Source organism: Carcharhinus amblyrhynchos, chromosome X, assembly GCF_965287045.1.
Source record: "Carcharhinus amblyrhynchos chromosome X, sCarAmb.v2.hapA, whole genome shotgun sequence".
NCBI lineage: Eukaryota > Metazoa > Chordata > Chondrichthyes > Carcharhiniformes > Carcharhinidae > Carcharhinus > Carcharhinus amblyrhynchos.
The window spans coordinates 12,849,434-12,872,293 of NC_137359.1; the positions used below are offsets into that span (position 1 = coordinate 12,849,434).

The 22,860-nt window shown below is 41.1% G+C and overlaps 1 protein-coding gene across 6 annotated transcripts in view; it reads right to left on the reverse strand.

Annotated features, from left to right (window-relative positions):
- Positions 1-22,860, reverse strand: part of kmt2d (lysine (K)-specific methyltransferase 2D) — a 230,807-nt gene that overhangs the window by 53,861 nt on the left and 154,086 nt on the right. For all 6 annotated transcript variants that reach the window (XM_080217863.1, XM_080217861.1, XM_080217862.1 and 3 more), the window contains 3 exons: positions 3,717-3,840; positions 3,376-3,463; positions 1,915-1,981 (listed from right to left, as the gene is read on the reverse strand). In XM_080217863.1, the coding sequence (XP_080073989.1) occupies positions 1,915-1,981; positions 3,376-3,463; positions 3,717-3,840 (279 nt within the window). The remainder of the gene's footprint in view (positions 1-1,914; positions 1,982-3,375; positions 3,464-3,716; positions 3,841-22,860) is intronic.

Below are 22,860 nucleotides of genomic sequence, written 5' to 3' on the forward strand. Positions count from 1 at the left end.
CAGTCAAGGAGAGAGACTGAGGTTCTTGAGCAAATTGACATAGGGACAAGGTACTGGAAGTGTTGGCAGCCTTAAAAGTGGATAAATCTCCAGGTCCGGAAGAACTGTGTCTGAAGCTGCTGTGGGAGGCAAGGAAGGAGAGATTGCAGGGGCTCTGATCCAAATTTTCAATTCCTCTCTGGCCTCAGGGGGAGGTGCCAGACAACTGGAGAACAGCTAATGTGGTTCCACTATTTAAGAAGGGTTGTAGAGATAAACCAGGGAACCACAGACTAGTGAGTCTCACATCAGTGGTAGGGAAACTATTGAAGAAACTTCTGAAGGAGGGCATTTATCTGCACCTGGAGGGGCAAAGCTTAATAAGGGATTGTCAGCATGGCTCCGTCAGAGCGAGGTCATGTCCAACAAATTTGATTGAATTTTTTTGAGGTGGTGACCAGGTGTGTAGGTGAGGGTCGTGCAGTCGATGTAGTTTATATGGATTTCAGCTAAGTCTTTGACAAGGTCCCACACGGGAGACTTGCAAAGGTAAATGCATATGGGACAGAGAGTAATTTTATAAAGTAGATTCAAAATTGGCTCAGTTGTAGGAGACAGAGGGCTGCTTTAGTGACTAGAAGCCAGTGTTTAGTGGTGTACCACAGGGACCTATGTTGGGCCTTCTATTATTTGTCATTTATATAAATGACATAGATGAGTTTGTGAAGGCTAGGATTAGTAAGTTTGCAGATGACGCAAAGATTGGCTGGGTGGTTAACAGTGAAGCGGTGTCTTGAGCTAAAAGAAGATATTGATAAAATGGTCAAATGGAATTTAACCCTGAATTGAGGGAGGTAATACACTTTGGAAGACTAATTTGACAAGGAACTATTCAATGAACGGTAGGACACTAGGAAGTTTTGTCAAACAAAGGGACCGTGGCAGATTTGTCCACAGATCTCTGAAGGCAGCAGGGCATGTTCATAGGGTGGTGAAAAAAAAGGACACTTGCCTTTATTAATTGAGGCATAGATTACAAAAGTAGGTAAGTCATGTTGGAGTTGTATAGAACTTTGGTGAGGCCACAGCTGGAGTACCATGTGCAGTTCTGGTCACCACACTATTGGAAGGATGTAATTTCACTGGACGGGGTGCAAAGGAGATTCAGCAGAATGCTGCCTGGGATGGAACAGTGAAGTTATGAAGAGAGATTGGGTAGGCTTGGATTATTTTCGCTGGAGCAGAGAAGACTGAGGGCCAACCTAATTGAGGTGTACAAGATTATGAAGGACATGGACAGAGTGGATAGGGAGCAGCTGTTCCCCTTAGTTGAGGGGACATAGGTTCAAGGTGAGGGATTAAAGAGGACGTGAGGAAGAACTATTTTACCCAGAGGGTGTTGACAGTCTAGAATGCGCTGCGTGTGAAGGTTTCCGAGACAGGTTGCCTCACATCCTTTAAAAAGTACCTGGATGAGCACTTGGTACATCATAACATTCGGGGCTACGGGCCAAGCGCTGGCAGAGCAGATTAGATGGGAATTCAGGTGTTTCTAATGTGTCAGTGCAGACTCAATGGGCCAAAGGGCCTCTTCTGTATTGCATGATTCTAGATGAAAAGCTTTATTTGCCACTTAGGAAGTAGCTCCTTTTTGAAACCTGACAAGTGAAACTTTAACTAGAGGAAATTAATTCTAAAAAGTAAGACAGCCAAAGGCAGTAAAACTAAATAGAAAACTTGCAAGTGAGTACAAAGGTGTCTGAATTAGATCCACATATTTTTCTGCCCACAACAAGAGCTGTCGTTTTCAAAACGAACATGCTTAGTCATACAGCATTGCATCAACATTAAATCTAGATTTCAAAAAAGATCTAAGCAGCAAAGTCTCTAATTGACCCACAGCCAGTTCACAAATAAAACAAGCTGAAGACTTACTGATAAACCCTTGGACAAAGGTTGGTGGATTTGGCCGAGTCTGCATCTGCTCACTATTAGCCTCTTGCTGGAAGACAGAAAATGTTACAATTAAAGGATTCAGACTGACATAAAATTACTTTACACACGAACACATTTAGGAATTAATATCTGTCATGTCTCACTGCAGCGCAAAGGTTTTTTTTTTACTTTTTATACAAGTCTCTCATCTTTCTTTTCTTTCTACAGCTGCAACACATGTTTTAAAATTACTATACAATCATTTTTCAACCGGTTCTGTCTTATTCTCTCTAAGTCCAAATATCTTGACTAATGTATTGAATATCCACCTTTTAACACAATTTTGTAAAATTATTTTTAAAATAAAATACTGGGAGATTCAGAATGATAGAAAGCAATATTTGAGGATTGGTGTGGGGGTGGGATTAGACTGTTGGAAAGATGTTGCACGATGGGTTATTGACAGAACGTGAGGCAGAGGGGCAGGCTCGGAGAAATTTGGATATTGGGTGAAAGGTGCACTGTGGGCCAGAAGAAAGGAGCTGAAGTTGGATTGTGAAAGGGGGCAGGTGGGCTGTGATCTAACAGCAGAAGTAAGGCATTTAGGGTTGGTGCATGAAGGCGGCATAGTCCTGGGGCACATGAAAACGCAAGGAGTGACAAAAGAGAGAGAACTTTTGCATCTCCTACAAGGGGCTGCTGCTGGAAATACCCCATATTAGATGAATGAAATCCCTAAAAACTCTGGAGCAAAAGCACAGATTTTTAAAGCCCACCTTCCCTGGCATTTTTCAAGCAAAACGTCCATGCTAATATTACCATAAACTATACAAATAAGTTTAGTTCTCTCTTGCCCACACCATTGTCTGTCTGATAACACTTCTCTCTCTCCCCCTACAACACAGCCCGCCTCTCTCACTCCCAAGCCACTGTGTGCTGTCTTTCTGCCCTTGCCACTGTCTCTGTACTCCATCTGCTGCAGTTGCTCTTGCCCATCTCACACACCTTGTGTTTTTCTCTTTCCCCCTCCATCCCATCTTAAATTTTATCTTGAGCTATCACTGTCTAAGGTCCTTCCTCAGTGATGCCTTTATTATAAGCTGTTAGTTTTTGGCTCAACTGTATGAGAGACACAATTAGAAATATACCGAAGAAATGAAACAACAGTTTAGAAAACTGTGGATGGGAAAAAATTCCAAGTAATTTGGAGATATTACAGTGGGAGATTATAGGTGGGTTGGGGCAGATTGAACTGCCAAAGACTCTGGGTAGGATGGAGCAAGGCCATTGAAGCGAGTGGATGAGGTCAGCAGAGCTTAAACACAGTTACTAAAAGCATCAGTATAATGACTAGCAAGCCTGCAGAATTCCAGGTTCAGAAGTCTGTGCTGTGCCACAAACATTCCACAACATTTACTTTTTGTAAACACTCAATACAGAATTCAGACAGTTTTAAAGTACCTGACTGTTTCCAGGTGGCAATTTAGCCTGTGCCTCATTTGGTCCTGGAGCACCAGCCAACCTTTGTGCCAACAACGAAACCTGCTGTCTAAACATCCATTAAAAATAGAACATTGATTAATCATGAACATCTGACAAATGACGTTTCGTCTACTACAGTTAGCTAATTTTAAAATTAAAAACACAAAAGTCATTTCTGTTTAAATCTGAATTTCACCAATTCACAATTCCCACTCTGGATTATGTATAGTATTTTCATTTGCCTGGATTACCTTTATCTAAATCTCTGTTTTCCAATTACTTTGTACAAAATCAATGAAAACAACGATAGCAAAACCTACCTATTCATGCCTGGTGCCACAGTGATGTTTCCTTGTGCCATGACTTTTTTAATTCCCTTCAATGCCACCATTTTTGCCTTGGCAATGGGATCCATGATATCATCGGCTGCAAATTTATCCAAATCTACAGAGAGAGAGAATCTGGTGAAACTGTTCAAAATGCCGCGCCTAGAAATTTTCTTAGAAAATTGAGCCCTCAAAATAAGAAGCAATTAACAAGTTTAATTCTGTCACTTGGCTTCAAATACATATTACTATATTGCAGATGTTCTGTTGTGAAATTTGGTGCTTTGCACAATTTGCAAATTTCAAAGAAAATACTATCAAAGGGGAGAATTAAACATCATGGAAATATAATTGTCAAACTTTGAACTTATGCAGGTGAAAAGCAGATTTAAGATTTGGGATGTTAGGCTTTTCAACCTCAGATGATACATCCATTGAATGAATAGAGATTAGCAGATTTCCCACTCTGGGGATTAATCTTGATGCTTTCAACCAAGTTTAAATTTTTACTACTGATCAGGTTTGTTCCAAACTGTACAACACACCAAGTTTAAACATGCTTCAATACATCTATAATCACACAGTAGAGGGACATCATTAATTTACTACTGAATTAAGTTTGTCAAAACGAAAGTACACGTAATTGCCCTACAACTGAGATAAAGTACTGCTAATGGGCTCACATTCAAAATGTGTCCTAGCAGAGAAAAAGAGAGGGAGGAGGAGGTGGCCAAGATCAAGACAGATTACCTACCTGCGATCATCTTCATTGTTTGAATGGCGTTCATCCTTCACATACAATAGGAGTATAGCCTACCTTGATATGTTCTGAGGAAACCACATGCTGGACAATCACATGAAAATGTTGTCATAATGTTGTAGATAGGTGGTGCTGCAGGCTACCTCTTAATTCCACATTGAATATAACACTATGGTTTGTGCAATTGCACCAATTCATTTAAATCTGAAGCCAAAATAAAACTGATTAAACCCATTGATAGCACTCCCACCACCAAATTTAGTCTTTTGTGGATAGATGGGCGTACGTAAAGAATGAAGATGCTCCTACCAAGTGAACAAGCTACCTTCTTCACTGCATTCCTCCACACACCACAGAAGCATACCCAAGTGGAAATGATTCAGGATGAGCCTGCACAAGAACCATAACACGAGCTATCAGCATTAGTTGCCATTCTTGGCAGCTGAACTTTAATAGCCATGTTTAGTAAATGTGAGAAGTGCAACAGGTGGTAATTTTGCATCTGTCATAATTTGAACCCAATTGAGAAATATCAAGGAAGCAGCTAAATAGGTAAAATTACATTTAGCTTGCCACCTTTTATATAGTCTTTTATGTCATTCAGAAACGCTCCCAATTTTTTTTTAAACAACATAGAATTGCCATAAAGTACCTATACATGAAACCCATTTGTGAAAGACACTTAGCACACAGCAAAACCTTAGAAACAGCACAATTATTCTGTTTTTGGTGGTGGTATGGAGGAATGTTGCCAAGGCATCAGAGGACTCCTTGCTCTTCACAGGATCTTTTAACACCCACCTCAACCACCAGACAGGCCTTCATGGACAGTAACTCAACCATCCATTTGCTTTTAATTCTTGATCCATAAGTCACTGTTGGACTGTTTAAATTGCTAGGTGAGATTTGTAAGCAGATGTGTGATTGGAAACAACATTCCTGTTCTGTCACAGGTATGAGAACAGTGTCTACCCCCCTAACTATACTATCTTGTACTACATTTCTTTTTGCTCCCTTCCACTTGAATGGCCCCCTGCACCATGGTGCTGCAGTCAGTTTGTTTAACCTCACTATGATCCCTGTTCTCATCCACACAAATTGCAAGAATCGCAAACCTGTTGGTCAATCGCAAGAGCTGACGCTTCTCCTTTGCTACCTTCTGGATCCCCATACCTGCCTTCCTTGTAGTCATCCCCTTCAGTTCTTGACCACAGACCAAATCAGAAGTACCTAATCTAAAGATGTGAGTGCCTCCTGGAATAACTGTTCAGGTAACTTTTGTTCTCCCTGATGCAATGCAATGCAATGCAGCAAGCTTGGTCTCCAGCTCATCAACTCAGAGCCAAAGCTCCACAAGCTACAGACGCTTAGTGCAAATGTAGTTGCTGTGGATCACACAGATCTCAATCAGAATCCATATCCTACAACTGCAATACATCACCTGCCCAGATTGAAGCCACTGCTCCAGTTAAAAGGGGGAATGAAAACGCACCAATTGCTTACTGAAACATCTAACGAATGCCTCCATCATCCAGTTCTCAGGTCTTGCCATCTCTGGCTCCCTCCTTTTTCCATAAAATGCCAGACCAGTATCTCATCCCTCATTTACCAAATTTGCAAATTTAATTATTCAGTCTCATTCCACTCCATCCCCGTCTGCCACCTTTTACAACTACAGGAAATTCAGTAGTTGCACCCAGTGACAGAAAGCAGTTCAAACTAGCTACCTAATTAACTGCTGTGTAGCTGCCTCTAAGCAGAGACTGAAATAAACTACATTTCACCGTGACAGTTAAATGCTAACTGCAAATTTGACAACAACTTGGAAGAGAGCAACCATGAAAACTTCCTCACTTAGCAAATTCCCAAATTTAAGCAGTCTCAAAAATCCTTCACCTTTAAATCATTTAAAATCAATTAAAGGTGCATTTCTGTTCCTCAATGCAAGGTTTTGCATTTTCTGAGTTTAAGTAGCATCTGCCTGTCCAGTTAAGCTTCTGATATAAAAAATTCAGAGGTGTAACCAAGAGTTCTGTCATGCAACAGTTTACAAGCCGAATTCACTTCCACTATCTTTTCAAGTCATGCACTCCAACAACTTTCAAAGAAAATTAGATATATACTTCGAAAATGAAATATTTGCAGAATTATGGGGAAAGAACATGGGGTGGGGCTAACTGGATAGCTCAAAGAGCTGGCAGAGACTAGATGAAAGGGAGCAGTGAGCTATCCTTGACTCAGGGCACTGTGAGGATCTGATTCATCTTTGGTGTACCTGCTTCTCTACTGTAAAAAATATAATGTGCAGTTGTTTCTCAACATTTCATTTCCTTTGTACCATCCTGTGTTTTCCTTTTTGCCATTCATATTGGTTATTGGATAGGCACATGAAGCACACCAGAATGAGAGGGAGTGGGATAGCTTGATCTTGGGTTCGGACACGGCTCGGCACAACATCAAGGGCCAAAGGGCCTGTACTGTGCTGTACTGTTCCACGTTCATAAAATCTCTACGGTGCAGGAGGCGGCCGCCATTCAGCCCATTGAGCCTGCACCAACAACCACACCCACGTCATATCCCCGCAACCCCACATATTTACCCTGCTAGTCTCCCTGACACTAAAGGGTAAATTAGCATGGTCAATCAACCTAATCTGCACATCTTTGGAGTATGGGAGGAAACCGGAGCACCCAGAGGAAATCCACACTGACAGTCACCTGTGGTTGGAATCGAACCTGGATCCCTGACAATGTGAGGCAGTAGTGCTAACCGCTGTGCCACCCGTGATGGGCTAATGGCGACGGGGACAACAATAGCTGATGGAAGTCTTTATTCACAAACCAAAGCACACAAAGGTACAAGTCATTGGTTAGTTTGCACTGGGATTTCAAAGCAGCAGCACAACCTGGCAACAGCTCGTATACTGAGCAGCCCGCTTCAGGATCTTCTTGTCACACATACAGCGTGCTCAAGATTGTTCCCGAAAAATAGCTTGCCTTGGCTGATAACCACAATCAACAAGATGATCCATACTGGCAGGTGCAACAAAAATAAGTACAACACTTAACTGTTGTGACCTTGAGCATGAGAACCCCAATTGGGATTACCACCATGCTCTATCGGTGGGGTTAAATGTCACAAAGATGGCTGTTGGACTATTATTAAGCTTTTCAGGACAAAACTATCCAATCTCTTTAAATAAGCTTTGTAAAACCATTAAAACAGGGAGAAAGCTAAATGCAAAACTTTTCAAAGCTGAGAATAAAGGAAATGAGTTCCAATAATGTTTAAGAGCCATGCATCAATGAGTGCCACAAAATGCTATTTTCACGCCAGTATGTCAGCAAACAAATTTGTATTTCCAACAAAAAGCAGATTAATTTTCTGAAAATGATCAGCCTATTAAAGGTTAAGCCCTACTTATTAGTTAACTGCCAGACCCATCCTAACTAATGGACAAAGATAAAATAGAGTAACATTTCTGTTAGCTATCACTCTTAACCAGAATTTTGGGGTTGGGTCTTTTTTTTTTAAATTGAGACGTCAAAGTCGCTGGTGGTTATTAGAGGCCTGTCCTTGCTCCGGCCTCAGCATCCCATTGCTCTGCAGCAGCATATCCCCTCAGTGCTGCTCCTCAATTTGCACACTCCTGCATCATCGCTCTACAGCAGATGAAAGTAAGGAAGTCACCCACATCGCTGTTAACTGGCGTATTTGATTAACCAGCATCTCCCATTCCTAGAGCCTGCCCACGAACAGATGTTTCCCTGTACTACTGTCAACAAGTTTAAGCGCAGTGCTAGCTTTGTTCAAAAACGAGCTGATGGATAAAGATAGCCTAAAATATGCTGATGTCGTAAGACAAGTGAAATTTTTCAATGCCATTAAAGCTATCTACTAGAACATGCACTTCCCTTTGGGGAGGTCCAAAGAGCTGTCAAGCAAATATATAATAGTAAAGCTACTGGACCTGATGACATTCCAAGTGAAAGAGAGGGAGCAAGGCAGTTCCCATCAATCTCCACCTTCTGCAAAGAATCTTGCATTTGAAAAAAAGTGTGCAATCAGTTTGCAATTACAGTGGTGCGTGGTTTTCAATAGCAGGAACTCTAGCTAGAATTCTGCTTGAACGCTAACATCTACTCAAAAGGATTTTTCCAGAAACCCTGATTTTAGGCCCAGTGAGGGTATGATGTGATATCTTTAAAGTGCCAGTTACAAGAAAAGTGCCAAAAGCATCACTGAGATTTACACCTAGCATTTATTGATCTTGCAAAGATGTATGATTCAGTGAAGAGGTTCCAAGTTAAGTTTCACCACCTCAATGGTTTGTCTCAATTGGCAATTTAATGACAAGATTAAAATGAGACCTGAGTTTCAATTTGAATCCTTTCCCACAAAAACCATTTAAACAAGGATTACAGCCGCCCTGTTTGCTAATTACTTTCCAGCATTTTTATCCCAAGTTTCTGTCAATCTGTGGCATAGGTTCAACAGCTAGCCATCTAGAAGGTGATTTCTAAGGCACTAAAAAGGCAAGATGAAAGTTTTTGCCATCAGCATCAACGATGTACATTATACTGATAACATAAAAGAGTAGGCCATTCAATCCTTCAAGCCTGTTCACTATTCAACAAGATTATAGCTGATCTTCAATCTCAATTTCACCTTCCTGCCCTGTCCCCGTATCACTTAATTCCCTTAATTTTCAAAAATCTATCATTCCCCTTGAATACACTTAATAACTCAGCATCCACAGCCCTCTGGGGTGTAGAATTCTGAAGATTCACAATCAAAAAATAGGCAGCCTCTTATTCTGAGGTTGTGACCCTAAAAATTATAGACTCCCCCAGCATCTATCTTATCAAGTCACTTAATTTTGGTTACCACATCCCTAATAGATTCTAGTATTTGCCCTGCTACTGATGGAAAGCTAATTGGCTTATAGTGCCAGTTTTCTCACTCCCTCTCTTCTTGAATAGCAGGGTTACACTTCCTATGTTCCAACCCATGGGGACTGTTTCAGAACTTGAGGGAATTTTGAAAGATCAAAACCATTGCATCCGCCATCTCGGTAGCTATCTCTTTAAAAACCTCAGATGCAAGCCACCCGGTCCAGGTGATGCCCTCTATTCCTATTAATTTCATCAGTACTTTTTTTCTTTACTAGTACTCATTTCATGAAGTTCTTTGCTATTCTTTCTCACATAACTGCAGATCTGTCAGCCATTTTTAAACTATCTCAAAAGCTGTTTGAAGCCTTATACTTGAACTCGATTAATTTTTTTTATTCATTCGTGGGACATGGGCATCGTTGGCTGGCCAACATTTATTGCCCATCCTTAGTTGCCCTCGAGAAGGTGGTGCTGAGCTGCCATCCTGAATCGCTGCAGTCCATGTTCTGTGGGTTAACCCACAATGCCGTTAGGGAGGGAATTCTGACCCAGTGACACTGAAGGAACGGCTGATATATTTCCAAGTCAGGGTGGTGAATAGCTTGGAGGGGAACTTGCAGGTGGTGGTGTTCCCAGGTATCTGCTGCCCTTGTCCTTCTAGATAGAAGTGGTTGTGGGTTTGGAAGGTGCTGTCTAAGGGTCTTTGGTGAATTGCTGCAGTTCATCTTGAAGATGGTCCACACTGCTCCTGAGCCTCGGTGGTGGAGGGAGTGGATGTTTGTCAGTGTGGTGTCAAGCAAGCTGGCTGCTTTGTCCTGGATGGTGTCAAGCTTCTCAAGTGTTGTTGGAGCTGCACCCATCCAGGCAAGCGGGGAGTATTCCATCACACTCCTGACTTGTGCCTCGTAGATGGTGGAGAGGCTTTGGGGGATCAGGTGGCGAGTTACTCGTCCCATTATTCTTAGCCTCTGACCTGCTCTTGTAGCCACTGTGTTTATGTGGCGAGTCCAGCTGAGTTTCTGGTCAACAGTTATGCAAAGGATGTTAACAGTGGGGAATTCAGTGATGGTAAACACCACTGAATGTCAAGGGACGGTGATTAGAATGTTTCTTATTGGTGCAGAGGAGATGTCAGGGGTAAGTTTTTCACTCAGAGGGTGGTGAGTGAGTGGAATCAGCTGCCGCCGGTGGTGGTAGAGGCGAACTCGCTGGGGTCTTTTAACAGACTTCTGGATGAGTACATGGGATTTAATGGGATTGAGAGTTATAGATAGGCCTGGTAGGTATGGATATGATCGGCGCAACTTGTGGGCCAAAGGGCCTGTTTGTGCTGTAATGTTCTATGTTTTAATACAGATACATAATTCCCTAAATTATGACGTCACAGGTAGATAGGGTCATAAAGAGTGCTTTTGGTACATTGGCCTTTATAAATCGAAGTATTGAGTATAAGAGTTGGAATGTTATGGTGAGGTTGTATAAGACATTGGTGAGGCCAAATTTAGAGTATTGTGTGCAGTTTTGGTCACCTAATTAAAAAGGATATTAATAAGGTTAAAAGAGTGCAGGTCCAATTTGCTGATCCAATTTATCATGTTATCATCCAGATCATTGATATAGATGACAAACAACAATAGACCCAGCACTGATCCCTGTGGCAGACCACTAGTCACAGGCCTCCACTACCACTCTCTGGCTCCATTGAACCAATGGCTAATCCAATTTACTACTTCTCCATGTATACGTAGCAACTGAACCTTCCTAACTAACCTCCCATGTGGGACCTTGTCAAAGGCCTTACTGAAGTCCATGTAGACAACGTCCACTTTCCTGGTAACCTCCTCGAAAAACTCTAATAGACTGGTTAAACATGACCTACCACGCTCAAAGCCTGGTAACAACAATCAAAGAATGCAAACATCAATGAGGAAAGTCAGCAAGGCGTTAACAGTGCCTCAGTAACTTTTGGCTGCTGGAGGATAACTGCCTTTCAAACGTAAAAATACTGAATGATCTACAAGCCTTTTTTCTCCCAACTCTACTCTATGGCTCCAAATTCTGGGTGACTTGTGGAAGGTATCTGCAGCTCTTAACGTTCCTGTTGCAAGATCCTTCAAATTCACTCAGAACATCATAAAGCCAATGTACTGGTCTTCTCAAAAGCAGGTTTACCAGTACTGAAGTGACAATTAAAGGTCAGCTTCACTGCTCTGACCATGTATATTGAACAGGTGATTCCAAAGTCTAGCACTACATTCAGAACTGAGCTCCAGCAAATTAAGTGCCGGTAGTCAGAATCCAAACCTGAGGAAATGCGACATTAGCATCAATGCATGGGAGGAAAAAAAGTCTGTAAACCATGGCACAATATACACAGGCATGGAGTAACCACTTGGAACACACTGGAATTATCAAAGAGGAGAATCAGAGAAGAAACAGTGACAGCCCATGACTGCACCATCAACTGGGCTTTGCGGTAAATTACATTTCTCGAGGGTTGACAGCCACACAAGTGTTAAAGACATGGCTAATGTCTTTAACACTTGCTGAGAAGCAATCTTCTCAGACTACTCAGATTGTCAATTTCCTGCCATGCCCTCCTGCAGTTTGTCACAAACTGTTTTAATCTGTTATGTTTCCAATTTTATGCCATCAGCAAATTTCAATATTGTTCCCTCAATTGCCAAGTACAAAATATTTCTGTATACAGCAGTTCCCTGTGGATTATTGTTTGCTGTATCTTTACATTTCAAGAAACTTGCATGTACTCCTACATCTGTCAACTGACCATTGAGCAAGACTAATTGGATACCACTATCAAACAGCAGGCACAGACGATGGGCACATTGCCACTTTTGTGCTCCACTATATTGAAAGGGAAGAGAATTTGGGTAGACACAGGGAGTGTCCATGGATCTGAGGAGAGCAAACAAGTCAGGACGCTCTGCGGGTCTGATCTGATCAATTGCTTCGCCAGTAACAAAGATGACCTATTTGCGAGCAGATGCTTAACTTCGAATGTTATCTCACCAATTAATTTATGCTATTGTCCCCATTTGTGTTATACGAGGACCTGCCAGTACTCTTGTTCTGTCCATGTCAACGATTGCCTGCATTAACTACCATCTGCCCAACATCTAATCAGTAATATTCAAACTTGTCAACATTGGATGAGTGGGGAGTTTGTAGTAGTCATCAAAAGCATTGGAACACGGCATAAAATCAACCAGCTAGGCTTGTAATGTAGCTGATATGACAGCTTGGTGATTGTATCTTCTTATCTTAGCGCTGTCTTCTGGCTCTGGCTGGTTAGCAGCTCACATTTCTACCAGTTAAGCAGGTCAAACGTGACATATATGACAATCGGTCCACCCAGCTTGACCATTTTCTGCAGAGTGCCTTTAACCATATTATTAGACACAACCTGACATGAAGTGCAAGAGGCAAAAAGAAAAATCAATCTCATTTTTGGGTGATAATCACACTCGCACGTTGAAAACAAAATGCAATTTAAATAAATAAATAAGCCTTAACAGGAGAAAGGTTTTGATGGAGAGAGATGCAAGCGCATTTGAGGGGCTTAAACACCAGCATGGGTTAGTTGGGCCAAATGGCCTGTTTGTGTTCTATATTTTAAAAAAAATGATACGACCAATCTTAAACTCCCTTTCTGCATTGAGAAATAATCTTCCTCAATCAGACTGTCAAGTCCCAGCCACACCTTCCTGCAGTTGTCACAATTCTCATCATAATCCATCATGATTCCAGTTTAACACAACTTGCAAATTTCTATACTGTTCCCTCAATTGTCAAGTACAGTGCCACAAGCATGGTGCCATAGCAAATCTTTGGAAACCCTCATAAATAACATGAAGCTTTCTTTATCCTATTTATTCATAGAATGCTATAGAGTGAATTTGTCAAGCACAACCTGTCTTTTCGAAATCCCAGTTGACTAGACCTACTTAACACACGTTTTCCCTAGTGAGTCACTTAATATGATAAAACTGACATTTGGACGTTCACTGAAGGGTAACTGCTAATGGAACCAGAGCTTCCCCTTTTTTCCCTAACTATCTGCAACATTACCGGTTTCTTTGCAGATGCTTACTGACCAGAATACTTCCAGCATTTTGCTTTTATTTCAGATCCCCAGTATCTATAGTATTTTGTTTTTTTATATTTAATGCACATTTTTACAATTAGCCATTTCAAAAATATCCCATTGTTTAACAGCTTTTTGCTAATTTTTCCTTTCACTTGACCTCAGCATAATGAATTTTTTATCACGGTTAATATTTGCTATTTTCGCATCAAGAATTTTTTGCCTCAATTTTTCATATACTGAAATTAATATTGTGATTAGCTTTTTAAAAGTTCGATACCTTTAAAATATCGACTTGTTATATTCCATTACCCAGAATTAAGTCAAATTGGCGCTCGAAAAGTGAAATCCCTGGATTCTGTATTTTTTCCTTTCTACCTCCCAAACTCTTTTGCTTATACCTGTTTTCAAACAGTTGTTTCTCTCAACTCCTCAACCTACTATACACCTAAAGTTTGATTGGCCTTCCCAGCTGCAAACTGTACTCTGTTGCTTTTACTTTCCCCGTCATTTTAATTTAGACCACAGTTCTAACTAACCACATGGTGAATATATTGGCATTAGCTTCTGCTCAACTATCTGCCAGTCTGCCAGTGCAACTCACTTCTGCCCAAAGAATTTGTACTTTTCTCTTCTGCAAAATGCCTCTAACCACCATTTTCTTTACTCACCGTCTTTTCCTGCACTGATTAGCTCATGGCACTGGAAGCAATTCTGAGATTACCACTGAATTCAATGGGAGGATTGCTGAACAAAGGCTGGTATCCTTCTTGAAGCCAGGTTCACAAGCATTCAGGCACAACTCCTGCAAAATGAACTTTGATGGACTGTGTTCAGATTGTTGAAGAACATCTCCTCCACCAGGTCCTGTTCTCTCCACTTTCAAGTGGTCAGTGTTCCAGGGGAGGGAAAATACCACTTCAAGGACACTGAATTCTTCCTGAAGTGCAGTGAAATTGACCTTAATGACTCGGAGAAGCTTTCTACCAATCACTCAGAATGGCAACAACTTGTTCATCAAGTTGCAGCATGCTTCGAAACCCACTTTCTTAACGATAAGGCAGAGGGGCGGCAGCAAAGAAAAGGATGCAAATCCTGCACTCCCGATCATGCTATCACATGAAGTGTCATGCTCCAAGTGCCTAAAGATCTGCAGTTCAAGAATTGGCTTGGTCACGTGCTTGAAGAGCCATGGCAGAAACGTGCAACACTGAGTAGATGTCATCCTCAGATTGAGTAATAGCCAGCAACAATTCCTGAAATTCTATTTCTAGCTCCTCATTTCGAGAACTCTTTGCAATGCCTGAAATTTATTTCCCCCCATATTGTTTGTTATGATACTCCCGCCATTCCTTCTTCTCACCAACATCCCCTCCAAAAACTCATGCACTGCTCTGTTAAATACCCTACACCTGAAATACAACACAGAATTCAAACAACTATCAACTCCAGTATTGAATCACCATCGACACTGCATTGGAATTACAGAGAATTCCTTAAAAGTCTACAGTACGTTCCATTTAGCCCAACAGGTCTATACCAAATACATATATTTTTATTCCTTTACCCATTAAATACTTAGCTAGCTTCCCCTTAAATGTAACAATGCTATTGTCTCAATTACTCTATTTGGTCGCAAGTTGCAGGTTTTAACCGCTCTTGAATTTCTTATTGGCTTTATCAGAGATTATCGTGATTGACCTGGCCCATAGTTTTGGACTCCCCACAAGTTTAAACATTTCCTTCATATCTACCCTATCAAACCCGTACATAATTTTAAGATAATCTCTTTTCTTAGAGGAGAGAGCATGAGCCTATTCAGTCTTTTCTGATAGTTGCACATCAGTTCTGGTATCTTTTACTTTCTCCAGCGTGTCTGCAGCCTTATAAGGTGATAGCCACGTCTGTGTGCAATAGTGTGGTCTAACAGGGGCTTAACATCTCAGAGTCATAGAGGTTTACAGCAGGGAAACAGGCCCTTCAACCCAACTTGTCCATGCCATCAAGCTAACCCCAATTATTCTGTAGTTAAATTCCCTTTCTGTACAAATGAAATCAATGCCTTGATTGCACTTTTATCCCCCAAGGCCTTGTTAACTCGTTACTTTGAATCATTTGTGAATCTGTGCCCCTAGATCACTTTGTGCTTCTAAGACATTACTTTCCCCTCAAGTAGATAGTCTCTTTATTCTTTGCACTGAAAAGCAATACTTCATGCTTATCCATATTGAAACTCATTTGCCATTCACACTTCCATTCTGCATCTTAACATCTTCTTTTATTTTGCTGCTATGCAGCAAGACCTGGACATCATCCAGGCTTGGCCTGATAACTGACCAGTAACATTGATGCCACACAAGTGGCATCAAATCATCTCCAACGGAGGGAACCCTTGTCCCTTGATGTTCAGCAGCATACATCATCCTAGAGCCAACTCAATGCCAAAGAGACTATTTTGTTCCTCCATAATTGGTCTTATTGCCTTAATTTTAAGCAACTTAGAAGAGCCAAATACACTGCTCTGTTGACCACTTGCCAGCAGGTTCCCATGCAATTGGGTGTCGTGTGCTATGGCAGTAAAAGGGGATTGCATTGAGCTGCTGTGATCATGGGAGAGTCAAACCCTGATCCACTTTTACTGGCTGGGCAAGAGGCTCTGCCGTCCAGGGGTGCAACTGAAAGTCATGCTTTGGGAACTGTAATGATGGCTGTTGCCGATAGTCTTAAAAATCTGAACCAACATGACTCATTGAAAAGAGGATGATCAGAACCACGAATACTTTAAATCTGTTGAATTGTACATAATTCCCTAAAAGCATTTGCTCTGACTTCAGTTGTAGCTGGGATAGCTCATGGTTGATATCCAAAGTGTGAGACTGCATTTAGCGCAGGATTGTGCTGTCAAACCTCAGGCGTTGGTACTTAAAAAACTAATTCTCCAAGCTCATGGAGTTGCACTGCAAGCACACACATGGGGAAGTGTGCTATACTGCTAAGTTTGTCACTTGAAGTTGCTTGTGTTAGGAATCAACGCTGCACTTTGCGATTAAGTTCGGGTGTTTAGTTTTAACAAAATACGTGCAGAAGACAACTGCTCCCTCCTAACTGGGGTACACTCTTGCCATAATCCACAATGGAAGCCATTTGTCTCTCCTTGCCTGGCATCAGAAGTGTACTTCTGAAATTGAGTAACTCTCCTCGATAGTCTCGGAACCATGTCTCTTCATAAAGCCAGAAATTTCTGCAAGTAGCTCCGAAGGGAATGCAGCCCATATGCACTACAGGACGCCCAGGAGTGGATACTGTTCATATGTTGAAGAGCACTCTTGGACACAATGCAACAGTTGAAGCTACAATGGGCGTTTCTATACCCTCTCAGTTCAGGAAGGGAGCTCAATAAAAGGAGTCTACCTTTTCTTAGTCACCGTGTTCTGTCAACTTTTGCTGTTAAATCAGATTCCACTTACACCTCAAAAATCTCCATGGGACAATTTCAGAAGTACACCTCTGATGCCAGGCAAGAGGAGATATTTACTGTTAGCATATCCAGTGGAATGACACCAAATGCAGTTAGAATCATACAGTGCAGAACAAAAGTCATTCGGCCTATTAAGCCTGCACTGACGACAATTCCACCAAGGCCCTATTCCCGTAACCCCATATATTTACCCTGTTAATCCCTTTGGCACAAAGGGCAATCTACCATGGCTAATTCATGTAATCTGAACATCTTTGCAGCGTGGGAGAAAACTGCAGCACTGGAGGAAACCTATGCAGACATAGGGAGAATGTGCAACCTCCACAGTCACGAAGGCCAGAACAGAACCCGGGTACCTGGCATGAAAGGCAGCACCGCTAACCACTATGCCACCGTGTCACCCTAGTTATGCCAATCTATTGCTGGAGAGAGAGACACAAATGATAGTTTTTCAACTTGCACTCACCAGGTCAAATGCAAGAATGTCAAATTTCAAACGATTGCAACAATTTATACTAGAACATAGAACCCTACACTGCAGAGAGGAGGCCCATCAAGACTGCACCGAACACAATCCCAATCAGGCCCTACCCCCATATCCCTACATATTACACCCACTAATCCCTCTAACCTACACATCCCTAGATACTAAGGGACAATTTCTTGGCATGGCCAATCAACCTAACCCACACATCTTTGGACTGTGGGAGGAAACCAGAGTACCCGGAGGAAACCCATGCAGACACGAGGAGAATGTGCAAACTCCACACAGACAGTGACCTGAGCCAAGAATCGAACCCAGGAACCTGAAGCTGTGAAGCAGCAGGAGAACTACAGGAGAAAAGGGTGCTGATTGGTTGTCAAGTTGATTCTGATTGGCCAAGTGTTGCCATGAAGGAAGCAACAGGGAACTATAGGCTCCTCAAGCTTCTGAGTAATTTTAAAAACGAGCAAGGCTCAAATACATTCCTTTTGTTTGCAGAGAACAGGTCCCTGTCTGCGAAGGTATGTCACTTTTAGCAAGCGTAAAGGAGCCATGTTACATGCTGCACTGATGATCTTAAATTGGTTGTTAATGTAGCTATTAATGCACTCAGGACTGTTCACCAAGTGCTGCCGAATCACAGAATCACATCTAACAGTAGACGTTTTGCTTAGGTTTTGAAAGCACGACTGAGTAGTCTGCCTACTGAATCCTTTGCAATCAGCCAATCATTGGGAAACAGGTTTACACTTCGAGCATCATACAGGCATTGCAAGCTTATTTACAAACAGGCTGCTGCAAGAAGCCATCAACATTTGCACCACATCATTATCACAGCAATATAGACATGCCACCATTTTCTGAATTTGTATTAGTTGAACTTATGAACTTAGCAACTCAAGCAATTGAGCTCAGTTTCAATGACACTATGAATGCCCAAATAGATGGCATAGTTGTGGGATCCCCTCCAGGTTCAGTGCTGAGACATTTTTTTGTTGGTTTCAATGCAAAATGTGTTTTTGACAGAATGACCAACCCTCCCATCCCATGCATATTTCCAATATGTAGATGATAAGCTCATAATACTTGAATCTACAACCACATGTAATGGTTTCCTCACACACACACCCACTTTTGAAATGGACAGCCTGATGTGCTCCCTCTCTTTTTCATATTAGTTGAGGAATCTACTAATGGCTTCTCCACTATTGTGTATCTCAAGCCTACCTTCACTGGTCAACGTATACACATTGAGATTTGTATAGCTCCATGCACTGCAAGATTGGCCTCATGTGGAGAAATAGAGCACATCAAAAATCTATCCTGTGGGTCAATGGCTATCTTGATCAGAACATTACAGGTTTGCACGTTATACAGTGAACAAATAGGTCAAAGACTTCCACTTCCAAAACTGAAAAGTGCCCTGTCTATCTCAAATTACATGGAAAGGCAAATCCTCTCAAAAAAATTGAACAAGTTAAGCAAGCTGCTTTACGCTGCTACTATGCAATGGCTGCGCAAGTGGTATTTTCTACTGACAGGATGCTGTTGGTTCAAATAAAAAAGACCAGTCTGCCTACCACACAATTAAGCAAAGACATGTATGGATTTCAGTGCCAGAGCAATGCCAGGTAACTTGCTGTACAATTGGCTGATCAAATCAAATAGCATGTTCCTTTGGTTGCTTAAATCAGGCAGGATACAAATCAGATTCCACCAAACTGCACAAAACAAAACATCTACTGTTAGATGCAATTCTGCAATTGGGCAGCATTTGCTAAACAATCCAGAGTATGCTAATAGCTACACTAACAACCAATTTAAGATAATCAGTCATACTCATAACATAGCCCATTTATGCTTACCAGAAGTGACATGTATTTATACATAGGAACTGGTTTTCTGCATCCAAAAGGACTACGTTCAACACATGCTGCTTTTTTGAATTATCTGGGAGCTTGGGGAGCCTATAGTTTTGCTTGTTTTATCCATGGCAACACCTTGGCCAGAGTCAACTTGCCATTCAATCAGCATCCTTTTCTCTTGTAGTATAAATTGTGGCAGTTTGGTATTCTTGTGCTTGTTGATGAGCGGAAGATGAACAGCTTTAGCAACATATCTCTTTTTAGCAATAATAAAGTTCAGTACTACCAACCGATTGTTATGCCAGTTTGTGGATCAATAAACCAAAGTCATAGATTTCAGTGCTGAGACCACAGCAGATTGCTGCTTCTTCCTGTAATACAGCAGCCTGCATTTGGTCCTCAATCAGATGCAGTGGACATAAAATGCTGCCATTTGTTTCAGAGACTGCTTGAATAAACTTTGCCCAATGGGTTGTCCTCTAACCCAATTAGATCACGTTGGTACATTTGGTGATAATGGTCAAGACCTTTTTGATTGTACCCTGTAAGAATGCAGCCACGAAGAATCCATGATAGAACTATATGAGATCTAAACGGAAGGCTCCAATTCACATCAAGTACCCTGGAACCAGTACAGTCAGGCATTGAACAACCTGTGTTAAATGCTTTTGTGTATTTGTAACTGGCTCAACATGTCTGATCAGTTTATCATTTATTATTTCATTTCACGAGAATCAGATTCCTATTTATCTGTAGACCAATGGGCTGTGGAGGGATTATGGCAGGATCATGGCTCGTGCCAACTTACTGTTTGTCTTATTCAAACAGTTAAATTGATTATTGCTGCATGCTCCGTTCTCCATATAAAGTTGAGGGAATGGTGTCAGATATACCCTTGAATCACTGTTTCCTCAAAGACGTGGCTTAAATGGATAAAGAGTAAAAATGGTGCAGTCAGAAATCATCACATTCAAGATGGGCTTATGCTTTATTTACTGCAGTTTTGTGCGACTAACGTCTTGTATACCATACTCCTGGTGCCAATGATATCTGTATTGAGAAATGAAAGATTCTTATAATCAATGGGTGCCAGCAAATTCTTGACTAGGGTTCCAAGTTTTAATGTGCTGTTCTGACTCGTGGCAAATACTGTTCAGCTGTTCCTTACAAGTGTATTTTGTGTACCAGTCAGATTTAACATACTCATTGTAATTTGCTGGACAAATATCTGATGTGGAAACCCAGCACTGTGCTCAAGTCTCCACAGCAAGTCAAAAAAACCCAAACAGCAACAAAAGGTAGAATTTCTACTAATATGGTCTCATACTCTCCCCATAGGAACATATCCCACTCAAGTTCAGAGAGCTTGTATCAAGTTGACAACAACGAAAGCTTAGGAATTTCCAACAGCAAGTGCCAGACTTGAACCAGTTAAAATTATACAGCACTGAAAAGCTCCCTGCCCCTTGTCCACGTAGAATCATCTTAACCATTAGGGTAGTGCAGAGATATTAAGAGCTGAGTACAGCCTCCCATGACAGGACAATCCTCAATTCACATTAATAAACCAAGCTAGCTTGTTAACCATCAATAATAGCCTGGAGTACTACAGTGAACAGTCTTTCTCAAGTACTGAATTGTGGAGTCTGTAAAAGAGGATCAATTTGATTGTCATTTTCTTTTTCCAGTTCACCATCTTCAAGGTAATTCAACTCAAACAAAAAAATACCCTGTTCATAGCATCAGCTGTTGGGTTTTCTCTCAGAGGTATACTCGTCCGGTAACCAGTCTTTGCACACGGGTCACATTCAAATAGGCCTCTTTAAAGTCTACGTGTACCTGGCTACACAAAGAATGTAAAAGGGTCTCACATTTAAATACATTGCCCACACACTTCAAGCTGTGTCATGTTACTCAGTGATCAGAAAAATTTGAAAAACGTGAAAGGCATTTTACAGAGATTTCAAAGGCTGTTGTAGCTATGGTAACATAGAACAATTATGACTTTATTTTGATGCACAGCCTTCACTGTCAGCCAACGACAAAGGATGACCATGGGTAAATGAAAATACTTTAATTGCTCACAATACATGGCAGCAGGAGCACTTGATTGCTCACTGATGTTACCATATAACCTGAACAGGGAGAGAGCCTTTCGTTTCGTCATAGCATGCCTGCCTTACAATCAGAAGACACAAGGTTCACATCCAACTCTAGTTCCTGAATTCTGGGAATACATCCAGCAGGATACTGTTGCCTGGTGGGTATAGGTATCCCCACAATCATCATATGGATTGTAAGAGGTCATAAAACCCTTCCATTATATGGGAATAACCAGTCTATCAACTGGTATAAAGATGGTTACAGCTACAGAAGGAACATTCATATTAAAGCTGGTTGGACTTTAAAGAAAAATCAATGTGTGAATAGTCCTACTATGAAAACAATCTAAACATCAGAATTCTACTTTCTTTTGTATGTTGCACCTGAAAAGAATAGCACAAGTTTAACTTGTTTTAAAGCTTGATACATCTACCTTAAGTGTCCTGAAAAGGACATTACAAAAATAAGGACAGGCTAAATTAACATTACAAAACACTGTCTCATCAGAAGAATCTAGATCGGAAGAAAGGGTTACTCAAAATTTTTGTTGACAAGAATATATGATATGAAGAACAAAGAACTTTTAGCTGGGGGATGAGCAGTACAGTGACAAATAATGGGGGGCAGGGGGAGGGGGGGTGGTGTCCATAAGTTGCAAGAGGAGGAGATCACATGCAGCTTCACCTATCTGCAACACCATGACAACATTTTTCACATGAAGACACAGCACATTGTTACCTGTAATATATCAAGATAGGCAATACTCAAAAGTGTATGGAAGATGAGGAGTGAAAAAAAACTTACGTTGACCAAAATTAATTACTTTCACTGACCTGCAGTGGGTCCAGAATAAACGTAACATTAAACCTGCTGGCTTTCAGCAATTAGTCCTAATTACTCCAAAAGAACATATAGTTCTGGTTTTGATGCGAACTGACCCCTTATATATTTTCCAGCATTTGCAGTTTTCTTTCTATTTCTGAAGTGTTCTGATTGTAACTGCTGCATCCATTTGTTAATGGTAACTTCTTCAAATTCTTATCAAATTTCATCATTTTCATCCCCAAAACAGATGTGAAACTTGATTAAACAGCAATGCAAAGCACAAGTGCAGTTTGAATAAATTATAGGAAACTGATGGGTTAACAGAACAGCAATGGTGGAAACATAAAATTGCCTTTAAAAATAAACACAAAATCCCATCTTAATCCACATGATGCATGACTACAAATTGAAATTAATGAAAAATGCAAACATAAAATGATTTGCATTTATATAGCACATTATCACATCTCTCAAATGTCTCAAAGCACTTCACGTACAATGAATTACTTTGAAGCACAGTGATAATAAATGTGACAGACATTTTGCGCACACCAAGGTTCCATAAACAGCCATGAAATCCATGACTAGTTATATCCTGTTTTTTTGGTGCCGCTTACAGGAAT